The sequence below is a fragment of the Trichechus manatus genome, unplaced genomic scaffold (assembly GCF_000243295.1).
Source record: "Trichechus manatus latirostris isolate Lorelei unplaced genomic scaffold, TriManLat1.0 scaffold00122, whole genome shotgun sequence".
Taxonomy (NCBI): Eukaryota; Metazoa; Chordata; class Mammalia; order Sirenia; family Trichechidae; genus Trichechus; species Trichechus manatus.
In genome coordinates, this window is record NW_004444058.1 from 5,791,817 (window position 1) to 5,807,509 (window position 15,693).

The 15,693-nt window shown below is 58.1% G+C and overlaps 2 protein-coding genes across 2 annotated transcripts; one reads left to right on the forward strand and one right to left on the reverse strand.

The window, feature by feature from the left end:
- Positions 1-67: 67 nt before the first annotated feature.
- Positions 68-9,620, forward strand: NR2F6 (nuclear receptor subfamily 2 group F member 6). Its single transcript, XM_004384415.2, has 4 exons — positions 68-525; positions 3,857-3,951; positions 7,091-7,669; positions 8,963-9,620. The coding sequence occupies exons 1-4, from the start codon at positions 245-247 to the stop codon at positions 9,235-9,237; spliced, it is 1,230 nt and encodes a 409-aa protein (XP_004384472.1). The 5' UTR covers positions 68-244; the 3' UTR covers positions 9,238-9,620.
- A 2,629-nt stretch (positions 9,621-12,249) lies between these two features.
- On the reverse strand, positions 12,250-14,459 carry OCEL1 (occludin/ELL domain containing 1). The gene is given in 6 exon segments (XM_004384416.1): positions 12,250-12,372; positions 12,537-12,590; positions 12,806-12,971; positions 13,499-13,707; positions 13,846-14,022; positions 14,388-14,459. Coding segments are annotated over 6 exon segments (801 nt in total).
- Between the last annotated feature and the right edge of the window lie 1,234 nt (positions 14,460-15,693).

Below are 15,693 nucleotides of genomic sequence, written 5' to 3' on the forward strand. Positions count from 1 at the left end.
CCCCGGCCCCGGGCCCGGGCCCGCGCACGCGTGGGAAAGTTGGCCTGGAACCGGCCCGACCAGTTCCGCCCGGGCGCGCGGACCGGCCGCAGGAAGTTGCTGCTGCAAAACTTTTTTGGGGGGTGCAGCTGGGGCCCCCAGTGCGCCGGGGCCGGATGCGCGCCGCATAGCGCCTCCCGGGCCGAAAGGGGTGCCCGCAGGCAGGCGCGCAGCGGGGGCGCCCCGGCCCCGCTGCCCGGGGGCTATGGCCATGGTGGCCGGCGGCTGGGGCGGCCCCGGCGGCGGCGACACGAATGGTGTGGACAAGGCGGGAGGTTACCCGCGGGCGGCCGAGGACGATTCGGCCTCACCCCCGGGCGCCGCCAGCGACGCCGAGCCGGGCGACGAGGAGCGGCCGGGGCTGCAGGTGGACTGCGTGGTGTGCGGGGACAAGTCGAGCGGCAAGCATTACGGCGTATTCACCTGCGAGGGCTGCAAGAGCTTCTTCAAGCGGAGCATCCGCCGCAACCTCAGCTACACCTGCCGGTGAGCCCCCCATTAGCGCGGCCGCACCAGTGCGCCCGGCCCCGGCCTGGGCGGGCCTCTGACCCAATCGGTCACCTTGGGCCTGGCACTGACCTTCCTTGGGCCTCCACTCCCCGTTTGAGATAGGGTCATGGTCCCCTCTTTTCGTTTCTGGGATTGTGTATACAGTTGGCGCTGCATCGTTGCAGGTCCCCTATCAGGTGGTCCCTTGCGGCTTCCGCCCCAGTTTTTTGCTCTTCCTCCTTTCCTTTTTCCCGGGAGGGGCCGTCTCCGTACGGGGTCGGGGGCTGGGAGGGTTAGGGATGCTGTCAGGGGTGGGAGCCTAAACCCAGCGCCCCCCAAGCCATTTCTCTTGGGGAATCCCGGCGCGCGGGGGATCCCGCGGGAATCGAACGTGGAACTTAGACCGTGACGCTTGCAGCGTCCAGGGACCATTGTCTGCGCCCTCGCGGATCAATACGGCGCGCCCTTGGGGTCAAATATCACTTCCAAAGTCGCTCTGGCGGCCGAGCACAGCCACAGCGTAAGGGAGGCTGGAGTGGCGCAGAGCGGCCCCCTTTGCTTGGGGGCCCTGCTGGGGGGGTGGAACAGGGCCTGCTTCATCAGGGAGGGGTACCCCCGGGCTCACCCAGGGCATCGGGTCTCCGGAAACCACTGCTGCTGAGACAGTGGCCGGATTTGACCCCACACACCCGTAGCCAGGAGTGGGTGCAGACCTGGGGCCCCAGAAAATCCCTGAAACTTCAGCGTGGTTCTGAGACAGGGTGGGAGTGGTGTGTTTCAAGAAGGAGTCCTGGGCTGTCCCAGGTTGGAGTCCCGGTGGGAGGGTGTGGTCTGGGTTTTCAGGTTGTTGTTGGGGGCAGAAGCTCTCCTGGGAGAAGGCACTTGGCTGGGGTGTCCAGCCCAGGGTACCCTTGTGTTATCCTCATTGATGAAGGTGCCCCCCACCCCCACCCCGTGTCAGGCAGAACTGGCATGGTCTCCGAAGAGCCTCTCTGGAGAATTCCATTTCCCAGGAACGGAAAACTGAGGCTAGGGAGATCGTGGCATCTGCCCTGGGTCACTCAGTGAGGGACGTACCCTCACCTCTGCTCCTCAGTTGGGCCTTAGCAAGCGGAGCCAAGCCGTGGGGTTAGGAAGGGGACAGCTGAGTTGGGATCACGATGTCCCCAGGGAGTGCTGCTGGTGGAGGGCTTGTTGGCAGAGGCCACTGGTCGGAGCTAGGCTGGGGCACCCAAGGTTGGAGTTTGGCCTCAGGTCCGAGGTCAGGGCTTGCCTAGGGCTGGTAGGGGGCAGAGGGAGCTGGTCCCTCCTCCTGCGCTAACTGGGCCACCAGACTTTGGCCTCATTCTTGTTGCTGGAATAGCTGCCTACTCTCTGGCTGGGCCTTTGGGGAGGGCGAGGGGGTGGGGGTTCAGGCAGTTTCGGGGTCCCTGGGGATTCCCTGAGGCCAGGGCAGGGAGCACCAAGGGGGAGGGTGTTGTTTGGGGCTGGCGGGTTCTCCAACAGCTCTGTGCTGTGTGACCTGGTGAGGTCATACACTCCTTCCTGAGCTTTAGTTTGAGTCAGGACCCCAGGGAGACCCCAGCCCCAAGCCTGGCCCGCAGGGAACCCCCAGTCTGGGGAGGCAAAACTGGAAACACATACCCCCAGCCTGTGGGGTCAGTGGTGGGCCAGAAGGAGGGATGGATCTGGGGTCCCAGAGGGGACCAAGGGGCTCTGTGTATGGTCAGGGAGGGCCTCGTGGAGGAGCGGCATGGGAGAATTAGAGCCCAGCGGGCCTGAAATGCCAGGCTGAGGGTGATGGGGGGCCATGGAGGTTGTGTGAGCAGGAGAGGGCCATGGTCAGAATCTGTGGGTAGGAGGAGCCCAGGGAGGAGGCAGGGTTGGGCTCCAGGGTAGGGCAAAGTATGCGTTCTTCAGGTGGGATAACAGGCAGAACTTAAAGTATTTCTCCATCTCGGGAACCCAGCCTGGGTTGGACAGGAAATCTGTCCCAATTCCATAGTTGGAGGAATTGAGGCAGAAGGTGGCAGGGCCTCTCCTGAGGTCAGGGCGCCCTGAGCAGGGCCCCCACCTGCTCTCCTGCCCAGGCCTGGCCGTTTCCACCCGGCTGCCCCGGGCCCTCCCACCACCCGCTGGGCTTTGTTCTGGTTCTGCCTGAGCTGCCTCTGCCCTAGCAGGGCCTCTTCCCAGGACTCAGTTGGGCGGGTGGGGAGCACTGCAGAGCCCCCCCCCCGCCGCCCCCCGCCACCCCACCTCAGCTTCCCCAACCCTGCCCCTGGGACTCCTGGCTAGCACCTGTGTGTTGACTCCCTACCCCAGAACCCCCCAGCCCCAGTACATCCCATATAGGGTTGGCACGTTTCCTCCCCTTTCCAAATGAGGAAACTGAGGCTGGGGGTGGGGTGGTGGGAAGAGAGTTGCCTGGGAAACGCGTTTGATTTATTCCTTTGTTGCGTGTTTGTTTTACTCCTTGACTGTATCGGGTAGCTGGTCTGTGATAGGATCCCAGGCCTCAGAGAGCCCCACCCCAGGTGGAGAGAGGCAGAGGGCAGCCCAGGGGCAGGGCCCGAGGGCAGAAGGTGCTGGGGACTGGGATGGGGATGTTTGAAGAAGGAGCACCTCACCCTTCCTGCTTGGGGCCATCCCTGGATGGGGAGCTCATTACCTCATGGGAACATCTGTTCCATCCCTAGGAGAGGCAAGAATGACCCCCAGGGACTGCCTAGAGGAAGAATCTTGGGCTTGGTCGGAGGAGGGGATGCAGGTATGGGTGTGGGGCCTTAAAGGAGAGATAGGAATTTGTTCATTCATTCATTCATGCATTGCTACCAGCCTCCTGTGGGACAATGCTGGGGCCCCATAGAGACTGGCCCTTCATCAACTCACACGGCCCAACCCCCTGACTGTGTCTGTCTCCTGTTCTCACATTGCTCTTGGGACCAAGGCCTTGTTCTTTAGCATGACAGTAACCAAATGGACTAAAACTGTTGAGGCGTCTGTACTTCTCTTTGCCAGGCTTTTGCTGTCATCGTGCCCCCTCCCGGGAATGGTCTTTCCGTTCACCTCGGGAACGTCTATTCATCCCTCAAAACCCAATTCTAATGTACCCTCCCTAGAGTGCTACTCTCCTGCTTCTCCATGGACTCTTATTTATCTATCACCACTCCACCCCAATTGTCCTTGCCTCTTTGCAGAGCTGCAGGCTGAGCCCTGGCCATCCCCCAGCCCTAGGGGCCCCCCCTGGTGTTTCTCAGGTGCTGCCTTCAAAGGCAGCTCACGGAGTGGTTCAAGGTGCCATGGTGACCCCTGACCTCCGTGCCCCCAGGTCCAACCGTGACTGCCAGATTGACCAGCACCACCGGAACCAGTGTCAGTACTGCCGCCTCAAGAAGTGCTTCCGCGTTGGCATGCGCAAAGAGGGTGAGTGCCTCTGGGTGGGTGGGGTCTGGCACTTGCTAACCTGGCTACCACCAATCCTGTGGTCCCGCTGGCTGCACTGCAGGCTGGAGGAAGCCACTTATGACCCAGGGATGCAAGGGGCCCACTTTAAGACTGTTCTCCAGCCACCTCATCTCTACTCTTTGCCAGCAGTCCCCGCACCCCACCCTGGCCTCAGTGGCAGCTTCCTCAGCTCCAGGCCCCTTGGTGACCTTCTGGTCCCCAGGCCTGGCCTCCCGTTTCTGAACAAGGACATTTTTCTTATTTGATTTGCTTTCCTTCCACTCTCCACCGCTGCTTCGTGTTTGCCCAAGGCAGGGAACTCAGCCTGATTAAGGCAAAGGGCAGTTCACCCTTCCTCCTGACCCCGGGCAGCTGGGAGGGCAGCTGGGAGGCTGAGGGAGGGGAACCCGGTGGATGTGTGATGGGCGGCTGGGCCTGGAACTCTGCCGATGACCTTAGGACCCAGAGAGTTGGACGAGAGTCCCCTGCTCGGCTTTATCAAGGGCCAGTTTGGCAGTTCTTCCCTGTGTCTAGGCTTACTCTCTCCTGCTCTGAAGTTGATTTCTTATCCGTCAGGCCTCTGTGGAAGAAGCTGGGGACAGCTGCTCAGAGTTTGTTTCTTAAAACTGTCTGTTCACCCCTCAGTTGGAAGATGATCCTCCTGTTTGCCCTCTCCTGACCCAGATTTTGCCTCCATTTGTCCATTTGACCTAAAAAACCTGAGGTGCCTTGTATCAGGGCTTCAGCTCTCTAAAGTCTCAGGGGTGGAAATAATCATGATCATAGTTTGAACCCCAAACCCGTTCCTACCTCAGGGCTTGTGCAGGGGCTGTTTGTTGCTGCTTGAAACTCTTTCCCCCAGGATACCTGCATGGCTCCTCTCCCACTTCCAAGGTTTGCTCAAATGTCACCTCCTCAGAGAAGTCCTCCTAATCCCCTGCCTTCACCAAACCAAAAGACCTTTTGCCTTCGAGTCGATTCCGACTCCTAGCAACCCTATGGGACAGAGTAGAACTGCCCCATAGGGTTTTCAAGGCTGTAATCTTTACAGAAGCCGACTGCTGCATCTTTCTCTTGCAGAGCGGCTGGGGGATTCCACTGCCGACCTTTTGGTTCACAGCTCTGTACTTAACCACTGAGCCATCGGGGCTCCTTCTGTCTTCATCATCTCTCTTTATTTCCACATGAATCAGAATCAACTTGAGGGCAACTGATTTTACCCTGCTCTATAATTAACTCCTCCACCAGAAAACCTGCTCCCTGATGGCAGGGATTTTGTCTGTCTTGTTGCCTACTGTATATTCCCAGCACCTAGACCAGAGTCTGGCACACAGTAGGTACTCAGTAAATGTTTTGTGGCCTGAGTTACCATTCACTTAGCACTTCTATGTGCCAGGTGCTGTTCTAAGAAACTTACATAGATTCTCGTTTAAGGCAGTGATTAGTATTTTATAATTACTACTATTATCATCTGCATTTTATACATGAAAATACTGAGGCACAGAGAGCAGAGTGGTGAGGCCGCTTGCCCAGGGTCAGAGAGCAAAAGAGTTGTGGCTGGGATTGAACCTGCCCGCTTTGGGCTGAATGATTAGTAGAAGGAGGTGGGGGAAGGGGTTCCAGGAGGAAGGAACAGCCAGTGCAAAGGTCCTGGGGTAGGAGCTTGCCAGGGTGAGGGAGGAACAATGAGGGCAGGGGGTGGGTTAGAATGAAGTAAGAGGGCTGGTGAAGTTCCCTTGGAGGGTCAAGGATCCGCTGAAATTTACTCTTGAGGTTTGTCCAGGTACCCTCATTGGACAGATGACTTGACTCACTTGGAAACTACTTGAAGTAGCCTCAAACCTAGGCCCCTGCTTTCTGCTGGGCTCTGTCAGCCCTCGGCTCCTGCCTGGGGTCCCCCTCCCCCATCTGCTCCATGGCATGTTGACCAGAAGTTCACAGAGGTGCTGAGACAGCTCGTGCCAGCTCATTAACGCTCATTAATTAGTCCCCACCTGGCACCCAGCCCAGTGTGCCCTTTTCCCCCTTCCTGCCCCACGTGGCTTGTTGTATGCAGCCCAGACTGGGCGGGCATGTGGCCACTTTCTCCTCTTTGTGCCTCAGTTTCCTTCTTCTTCCCCACCTGTTGTTGAGACATGGGCCCTTCTTGGGGTCCAGGCCAGCAAGTGGGGGGCAGACTGTCTCTGGCACCTCTACTTCTGGATCCCCCCCCGCCCCGCCCTGAGAAGGCTAATGATGCCAGCTAATGGCTCAGCAGCTACCAGCTCTAGGCATTGGGATCACCACAGAGATCCAGATAGACAGATCTGCCCTTGAGGGACCACAGTCTGGGGGAACGGGACATAAACAAATGGTCATGTCCATAGGAAGAGTAGCTGGTGTCCCTCCTGGCTTCATCCTCAGCTCTGGGACCCCCAATGATTGGCAGACAGGTCGGGAGTGATTGATCCTCATCACCCCTGAACAGAGTCCAGTCAGATCACCCCCACCCAGGGGTCCAATTCCTACCTGTGAAGGTGCCCCAAGTGGGATGGGGGGCTGGGGGGAGCTGGGGGCAGGAGGGCACAGAGCAGAACGGGGCGGGGGGTGGGGGGGCCTGCAGGAACTCACCCTGACCTCCCAGCATGCTGTGAGCCCAGGGGGTAGGGATGGGCAGCCTGAGAGGTTTGGAGGGGAGGCACCTAGTGACTCTCTGGTGACTTGTCTCCCCTCCCCCCCTTGTCTCTATTTCTCCTCCCTGCCCCTTCCCGTTTCTCTGTCTCTCACATTTTCTTCCCCCTTCCTCTCTCCTCCCTTCCTCCCCTTTCTCCCTGTCTTACCTCTCTCTCCCCTCCCTGGTCTCCCTACGCCCCTCATTCCCTTCTGGTTTTCCATTCCCTGCCTCCATCTCCTGTCCACCCCATCTCTTCCCACCTCCTGTCCGCTTGTCTCCCCTTCCGCATACCCTGTCCCTTCCCCATCTCTGACCTCCCCTATTTCCTGGGGGGGCATCTTCTGTCGCCCCTCCCTTCCGCTGTCCCTGCTTCCCACTCCCTCGTTTCCTTTTCCTTTCCCCCATCTGCTCCCCACTCATTCCCTTTCCATGTCCCCGGTCTCCCTCTCCCTCCCTGCTACGCAGCCGTGCAGCGAGGTCGCATCCCACATTCGCTGCCGGGCGCCGGCGCCACCTCGTCGGGCAGCCCCCCGGGCTCGGCGCTGGCAGCGGCGGCGGGCAGCGCCCTCTCCCCAGGCCAGCCAGTGTCGGAGCTGATCGCGCAGCTGCTGCGTGCTGAGCCCTACCCGGCTGCGGGCCGCTTTGGCGCGGGGGCGGCGGGCGCGTTCGGCCCGGGCGGCACAGGCGCGGTGCTGGGCATCGACAATGTGTGCGAGCTGGCGGCGCGCCTGCTCTTCAGCACCGTGGAGTGGGCGCGCCACGCTCCCTTCTTCCCTGAGCTGCCGGTGGCCGACCAAGTGGCGTTGCTGCGGCTCAGCTGGAGCGAGCTGTTTGTGCTGAACGCGGCGCAGGCGGCGCTGCCCCTGCACACGGCTCCGCTGCTGGCCGCCGCGGGGCTGCACGCCGCGCCCATGGCCGCCGAGCGCGCTGTGGCCTTCATGGACCAGGTGCGCGCCTTCCAGGAGCAGGTGGACAAGCTGGGCCGCCTGCAGGTGGACTCGGCCGAGTACGGCTGCCTCAAGGCCATCGCGCTCTTTACACCCGGTGAGAGCCTGCAGGGGGTGCAGAGGGGCGGGAGGGATTCCGGCCCCCACGGACCGCCAACCCCTGTCCCCAAAGCCAGTCACACTGGGGGCCTGCATGCCCAGTGATCGCTGATGGGGGTAGCAGGTGAAGTAATGCCTCCAAAGTGGGGCCTGGTGTAGCCCCACCCTTTCGGGCCCCACACCTGCGGCCCTGCACACAGTGAGCACTGATGGGGGGCAGTGAGGTGATGGAAGCAGGAGTGATACCTTAAGCCCCCACTGCCCGATCCCAGGACTCCCTAAGAACTCTGAGCCTAGCCCCCCAGACCTGAGGACCCAGCTGGTTCCACTGACTCTACCTAATCTCCAGCCCGCTAAGACCTTTCCATGCCCCTCCCCCCAGATCAAGGTGCTTTTGGAGGGACGCGAGGGGAGGTCCCTGACTCCTGGCTGTGACTCCCCTTGCACACCTCTCCCTCCCTCCGTCTCTGGTCTCGCTAAGCCTTTTGACCCTGGATTAAAGCCCTCTTCACACTTTGTGAGCTCTTACGAAGGGCTACCAGGCAGGGTGTGCCCCGACGCCTGGTTCTGGGCTCCCCTAAGTCTCCCTGATTCTTTGGTCCCCGGACTTATGGCCCGGGCCCCCGAACTGCCCGCCCTGGGGTGGGGCGTGGATCTGAGGTCCCTCCCACCTGGGGCGTGGCCAGATGACTGGTGTGTGGGGGGTCGGTACCTTCCCTGCCCGTTGCCTAGTAACGTTGCTGCGGCTCTTACCATCGCGTTACCGTATTCCTCCAACTGACGGTGCAGCGAGCTCTTCACTCTAGAGGCATATCTCCCCAGATTGCCCCCAGGAATACTTTCACTCTCTGGAAGGCTCCTGACCCCACCAGGTGTCTCCTTGGGGCGGGAGGCCCAGGAACCAGCCACTCTGGGAGGTGGCTTTCACTTGATAAACATAGCTTTCATCAATATAAATAGTAAATAATGCCCCATGCTTCTCCCCGTGGTCTGGGCTCTGTCTCCCAAAATCTCCTCAGCCCCACCTTCCCCTCGAGCTTCCTTAGAACCTGTCCCCCTGCAAAGGGGGGGGCGTCCACCATCAAGAGATCACTGCCTGCACCTCTGTCCTCACCCTCAAAAATCGACACTGCCTTAGAAACTCCAATTTGTGCTCCAGGAACCCATCACCAATGCCCCTGAGTGCCCCGAGTGATGCCTGATGTCTGTTTGCCCCCCACCCCACCGGGTGTGTGGCCCTTGGGTCCTTCCACCACCCCTGCCACACCTAACCTCGTCCTCATCCCCCCAGATGCCTGCGGCCTCTCGGACCCAGCACACGTGGAGAGCCTGCAGGAGAAGGCGCAGGTGGCCCTGACAGAGTATGTACGGGCCCAGTACCCAGCCCAGCCCCAGCGCTTCGGGCGCCTGCTGCTGCGGCTTCCAGCCCTGCGTGCTGTCCCTGCCTCACTCATCTCCCAGCTGTTCTTCATGCGCCTGGTGGGCAAGACGCCCATCGAGACGCTGATCCGCGACATGCTGCTCTCCGGGAGTACTTTCAACTGGCCTTACGGCTCCAGCCAGTGACCTCCAGGGACACCGATGCTTGGGGCTCCTGGGGGCCCCCAGGCGGAGGACCCCGGCTCCTTCTCAGACTCCTCTTTTTTTAAAGACTGTGAAATTGTCTTTTCTGTTTTTTAAATGATCATGAAACCAAAAAGGAGACGGATTGTCCGAACTCCAGCCACGTCTTCCAGTCCCCTCGCCAAGATGGATGGAGGGACGGAGGATCGAATCCCTCGACAGCCTTGGACAGCCAGTGAACTCATGGGACGGCAGGGTGGGATAGAGGCCTGGTGGCTGGACTAGGGGGCGGCCCCAGCCCGGCAAGAGTAAGCATGGGCCAGGTGGACTCTCTGGACACATGATCCACGTCTGACACTACATGAGGAATGAATCAAGGGGACACAGTAATAAACACGTTTCCTATCTGCACGGCTGCCCTGGCTGTCTTTCTATGGGGGGTGTGTGTGACAGGGAGGGTGCCCCCCCAACCCATCCTGGTACCCACTCCAGCCATGTGGCACATGCACAGTCTCAAATACCTAACCACAGCCTCCTGTGTGTGACTAGGTGGACGGTGTTATTTTTGGGCAGGTGCGGAAACAAGCTGAGGGCAGGGGGCAGGGGGCAGAGGACCTGAGGTCAGCCAGTGAGTCCATAGGTGTTGAACCCAGCGAATGGTAGTTAAATTCAAGCCCTGGACCAAACACCTTATTATTAATAATTAAATTAATTAAAGGTCGGCTCTTAGTATCTGGGCTCCAGGGTCCTTAGGAGAACCGTCTCTCCCGAACTCTCAGTCCATGTGGTCTGGGTGAGGCCCTAGGCCTGTCATCTGACCCTAGACCAGGCAATCATCCCTCTGTTCCCCTGGCCACAGTGAATGGTTCAGGGAGGATATGCTACCCAAAGCAGACCAGTGAGACTTGATGGCAAGATTTATAACCCAGAGGATATTATCAGTGAGACAGCCTACACAGGAAGACCAATTTCCTAGAATGCCTTTGGAGCCCCTGAATCAAGCCATACCTGAAGCCTTTGTACATTTAAATTCTGTGAAACCAAACTTCCCCTTTTGTGCCTGAGCCAGTTTGAGTTGGGTTTCTTCTCATATGTAACTAATAAACTGACCACTTTGGGATTGGCATCTGGAGGGTGGGCACCACTGTAAGAACAGATTCTGAAATGTGGACTTAGCCGAGTTGAGATGGGATATGGGGTGCTGCAGGGCATGAAGGACCCTGCCATCCGGGCTTCGGAAGTTTGAGCCCTGCTCTGTGGTGGGAAAGGCACCTGTGGGGGTGTATTGTCAGGGCTGTGGCTCTAAGGGGTGGGTAGAAAGGGCTTGGATTTTGGGGGGAGGGTGACACCTCTCAGGCCCTGAGGCCCTGCTAGGCAGAAAAAATGAACAAACCTCCATCAAAAATGCCCCCTCAGAACAGCGAGGGTAGAACTTAGGTCTGTCACCCTGGCAGCCCTGGTCCTCCAAAACGTTCCCCTATGTCCATCTTGGAGGTCTGGGAAGATGGGGGACAAGGCCACTTTCTATGAAATGAATGAGGGTTTTGTGCGTGTGTTCTGTCCCCTGAAGGGGACTGAGGTAGAGTGGAGTGGGAAGGACACTGGGCCCACACGAGGCTGAACTGGGCAATGCGCTGGATCAGGGTCTCCAGAGTTGTCTCTAAGGGTAAGTGGGTGCAAGTCCACTCTAGGAGGGCTGGACAACAATCGCCCATTTCTCAGATTCACAAATCGAGGACATCTGAGGACTGAGTGATACCATGAGGGTCTATCCTGCCATCTGGTCCCCAGGCCAGAGATTTGGATGTCTGTCTGTACCTGACTACTGAAGTCTTACTTCTATAAAACCCCACCCATATGGTCCCTCCTGCAGGAAGACATCTCCAGCCTCCCTGGTTGTCAAGACTGCCATCCACCCCTCCATTATTGCGCTATCATACTGGGACCAGGGCTGTCTCCCCCAGACTAGGGCTCCTCAAGGGCTGAGCCTGGGGCTGAGGCCTCTCTGTGGCTACGGTCACACTCAGTCACTGGCACTATCTTCTCTGCATGCCAGTTTGACTCCCTGATTGCTCTAGTCCCCTGTGACTTCCCTGGGAGACCAGAGAGGGCAGCTGCCAGTCCAAGGTCACAAAGTCCATCAGGGAGGCTGGCCCTGTTGCTGCCCCAAATACCTGACCCAGAGCCTGGGAGACCCTCCCCTGGGCAGGCATGTGAGTGCAGTCTATATAGCACTTTGTGTCAATCACTGTCCAGCTTAAAGGGCCCAGGGGTAAGTGAAGAATGAAGGGACCCATTTGTCTGGGGGGGTAGGGTCAGGACCTCCTGTGTCCCTGGGCTCAGTCCTCCCCCTTCAGGCGTTCTCCAGTGTTGTACCCTCAAGACTTCTCCAGCAAGACTCCCGGGGCCTCTGCCACTCTTGCCTCCATTATTGAAGGTGCAGAAACTCGTGGTCCCTGGAACTCCCCACAAGGAACTGAAGCCAGATGTTAACCCTGAAATTTTCAATCAGAGGTCATCTGAGGCTCTTGAGGGAGAGGGAGCTCTCTGGATATATGAGGGTTTGAACTCTACCCGGAAGACCCTGGGCAAGTACCTTTCTTGGAAACTCAGGTTGTTTTTTATTCCCTCTTGAAAATGGGGAGAACAATTTTTGGGTGACAACTGAAATTAGGAGTGTTAAGCAGCCACACACAGTAGGTGTTTAAAAGATGTTTATTCCATTGGGATGGCGTGCAGGACCTGCTTCTGGGAGACAGGGCTGAGTTCTGGGTCCCCATGGGTCAGGGCTGGGGGTCCCAGAGGAGGTCCTGGGAAGACATCCTGGAAGAGGGGCCATCAGAGCTGAGCCACAAAGGATGAGGCATCTGCAGTCAGCGGAAGCTATCCCAAGCAGAGGAAGAGCAGAAGAAACCGCAAGAGCAAAGCTCAGAGGCAGGAGACTGGAGGGGCTGGAGAGAAGCAACCGCAGGGCAGGCCACCCCAGCTCATCCTTCTGCCTGTCTGCCGGGATATTCAGAAGTACACGGAGCCCTCGCTGTCCCCTTGGTCGTCGAATTTCTGAATCTGGGTCTTGAGGTGCCTCAATTTGCCCTTCAGGTAGCGGTAGCGAGCCTGCTTGTCCAGAAAGCTGGGGTCCTGGGCAGGGCAAGAGCCAGGGAAGTCCTTACGGCAGTCTAGCCTACAGCTCTCATGCTATTTGAGCCTTTTCCTCTCTGAGCCTCAGTTTTCTCTCCTCAAAAATGGGCACAAGTGTCGGGGGTACAAAGGCCAAGATGGGGGACCCAAGAGTCATGACTCACCATCTGCTTCTTCTCAAATTCCCTCCAGACACGGGCAGTGACACAGGCCTCCTTCTATGAAGGGAGGAAGAAGATGGGACTCAGAGGATGTCAGACCCAGGGAGGGATGGGGAAACAGGCTCAGAGAGACAAAGTGACTGGCCTAGGGAGGACCTTGAGGGCTGACCTTGGCCCCACATGTTGTAGTACTCACCCAGCCTGGAGAAGGAAGGGGCCCCGAGATCTGGCTTGAAAAGGCTGCAGGGCAGGGGTTTCTGCCCAACACTGACCTGGCTGTGGGGCGGGGGCAGTGAGCGCAGCAGGGTCTGCAGCTGCTCTAGCTTTGCCTGCGCAGAGGCCACCTCCTGCTGCAGCTCCAAGAACTCAGAGTACTGGTCCTGGAACACAGCTGCATATCGGCTCCGCTCCCTCTTAGTGCTCACTGGTGGGTACTTACTGCCAGGGCGAGGAGGGTCAGAGTGTGAGTGTAAACATTCCTCTCCCCTTCCTTCAATTCATGTATGTAGTTTGATTCTTCTCCACTCAGTCTTCATCCCTTTGCAGGTGCTGAAATACTCTTCTTCCCTTTTGACTACTTGGTAAATTCCTATTTACCAGTCAAAGCCCTAACCCCAGTGCCCCTCAAAGGTGTGGGGGGGGGGGCGGGGGCAGAGGGGAGCACTTGCCCCCGGGTCCAAGTCTAAGGGGGCGCCAGACTAGGCGTGGAATGTAATGACATTCTGAGTCGCCACAAATATGAAAGGCGCCTGACTGAGGCAGCCAGACAAGAGGGAGTAAGGCGTTTCTGCTGACTTGTCGCTGCTATTACCGTCTATTCATCTTGAAATTGGGGGCTGGGGGCGATCGAACTGGGGGGAGGGGATGCAATTTAGAGATTGCCTCTGGTCGCCCGTTACCCTCGCTATGCCCCTGGTGCCACTTCCCGTTTCCCAGGCTTCAGGAACCACATGGAGGACACTCACAGCTCATAGTCGGGCACTGAGTAGGGCCTGGGCGTATATCCCCCAGGGATGGCTCCAATAGGCCTCTTGGTGCCCAGGAGGGCCTGTGCAGGCAGCTCATCCTCAAACACAATCTTCTTGGGCCTCACCCTGTGGGCTCGGGGTTGGGGTAGGCACAGATTGTGTGGAGAGCTGGTTTCTAGGCCTCGGGGGTCCTGTCGCTGCAGACGCTGCAGGAATCAAGGTTTGGGGTGAAGGGGAGAGGGAGGGCGTTGGGGGTTGTAGGGAAATCGAAATCTCTCAACCTGGGGGGACTGAATTCTTTGCATAGGTCCCGGCCTGGGGACTCCCTCCCCATTCAGACTCACCGGAGGCCCAGGGCCAGGTGGGCGGAGCCGGGGGTCCCCCCAGGAGCTGCGGGTCTGGAGGGTCGCCCGGGTGGGCATCGGCATCTGGGTGGCGCCGCTTGGGCGTCCCCGGGGCGGGGGCCGAGTCCTGCGGGTGGCGTCTTGGCCCGCGCGCGGCGGGGGTGGTCGGCGGGCCGCCTGCGGACACCGCGGGAGGGCGTGCATGGAGGCGGGCACAGCGGGAGGACCCTCGAGAAGCGGCCCCGGAGCCCCCACCTCTTCGCTGCGAGCACCGCCCTTGGCCCCGCCTCTATTTGTATAGACGCACATGATTGGTCTCGAGCACAAATCAGACCCCGCCCCTGAATGCGTATTCCAGAACAGCTCCATGCAAATCATCCTGACGTCATCGAGCAGCCTGAGGCGGGCTCGGGTTAACCCCTGAACTGACTGAGCCTCGCTCGCCTCAGCGCGCGGAGTCCCCGGGTCACAGCCCCCGGGAAGCCCCCCGGGACCCCCCGGTGCAGTAGCTGGCCACACGGGCCGCTCCCGCCCGGGGTTACCTGTCCCAGCGTTTGGGGCTCCGAGCCTGGGTCGGCTCCTGGAGAGAACGCCTAGCCGTTCCTGTTGTGCATTAACTGGAGTTTGCACTGGGAGGTCGGGGTCGCTCGGCAGGAGCGTGGCCTGTAAGGGGCGTGGCCTGACTGAGCGTGGGCGTAGCTCGGTAATGACTGGGCGAGGCCTGGAAGGGCTGGTGCTCCACCCCCCGCCCTTGAGGCGCAGGTTCGAGTCCAACCGCTATCGTGACCCTTTGTGTGTCGGGGTTAGTGATTTACCTTCTCTGACCCTCAGTTTATTTGTCGGAAAACGGGATGTTTTCGGCGAATTTGCGCTGATTTATTTATTCAACAATTATACTTTTTTTAGATGGTGTTATTCTTTTTTTTTAAATTGTACTTCAGATGAAGGTTTACAGAACAAATAATTTCTCATTAAACAGTTAGTACACATATTGTTTTATGACAATGGTTAACAACCCCACGACATGTCAACACTGTCCCTTCTCGACCTTGAGTTCCCTATTACCAGCTTTCCTGTCCTCTCCTTGCCTTCTAGTCCTTGTGCCTGGACTGTTGTGCCCCATTAGTCTCGTTTTGTTTTATGGGGCTGTCTAATCTTTGGCTGAAGGGTGAACCTCGGGAGTGACTTCATTACTGAGCTAAAACGGTGTCCGGGGGCCATACTCTCGGGATTTCTCCAGTCTCTGTCAGGCCAGTAAATCTAGTCTTTGTTTTTTGTGAGTTAGAATTTGGTTCTACATTTTTCTCCAGCTCTGTCCAGGACCCTCTGTTGTGATCCTGGTCAGAGCAGTCAGTAGTGGTAGCTGCGCACCATCTTGTTGTACTGGAGTCAGTCTGGTGGAGGCCGTGGTAGTTGTGGTCCATTAGTCCTTTGGACTAATCTTTTCCTTGTATCTTGTTCTCTTCATTCTCCCTTGCTCCCAAAGGGATGAGACCAGTGAAGTATCTTACATGGTTGCTCACAGGCTTTTAAGACCCCAGATGCTACTCGATGGTATTATTCTTGAAGCTGATCACTACAGAACTCTATTGTTAGGTGCCATTGAGTCGATTTCAACTCATAGAGACCCCATGCAACAGAGTAGAACTGCCCTATGGCATTTTCTAGGCTGTAATCTTTTTTTTTTTTTAATTTTTTTCCCATACAAAAATTTATACTTACATTGTTATGTGACTCTAATTGCTCTCCCCATACTGTGACAGCACACTCCTCCTTTCCACCGCTGATTCCCCGTGTCCATTCAACCAGCTCCTAACCCTCTCTGCGTTTCCATCTCACCTCTGGACA

Excerpts from the sequence above, each read along its gene's own strand:
- NR2F6 (XM_004384415.2), top strand. The coding sequence starts at position 245 with ATGGCCATGGTGGCCGGCGGCTGGGGCGGCCCCGGCGGCGGCGACACG. Across the intron at positions 526-3,856 it reads AACCTCAGCTACACCTGCCG|GTCCAACCGTGACTGCCAGA; the intron begins GTGAGCCCCCCA and ends CCGTGCCCCCAG. Across the intron at positions 3,952-7,090 it reads CGTTGGCATGCGCAAAGAGG|CCGTGCAGCGAGGTCGCATC; the intron begins GTGAGTGCCTCT and ends CCTGCTACGCAG.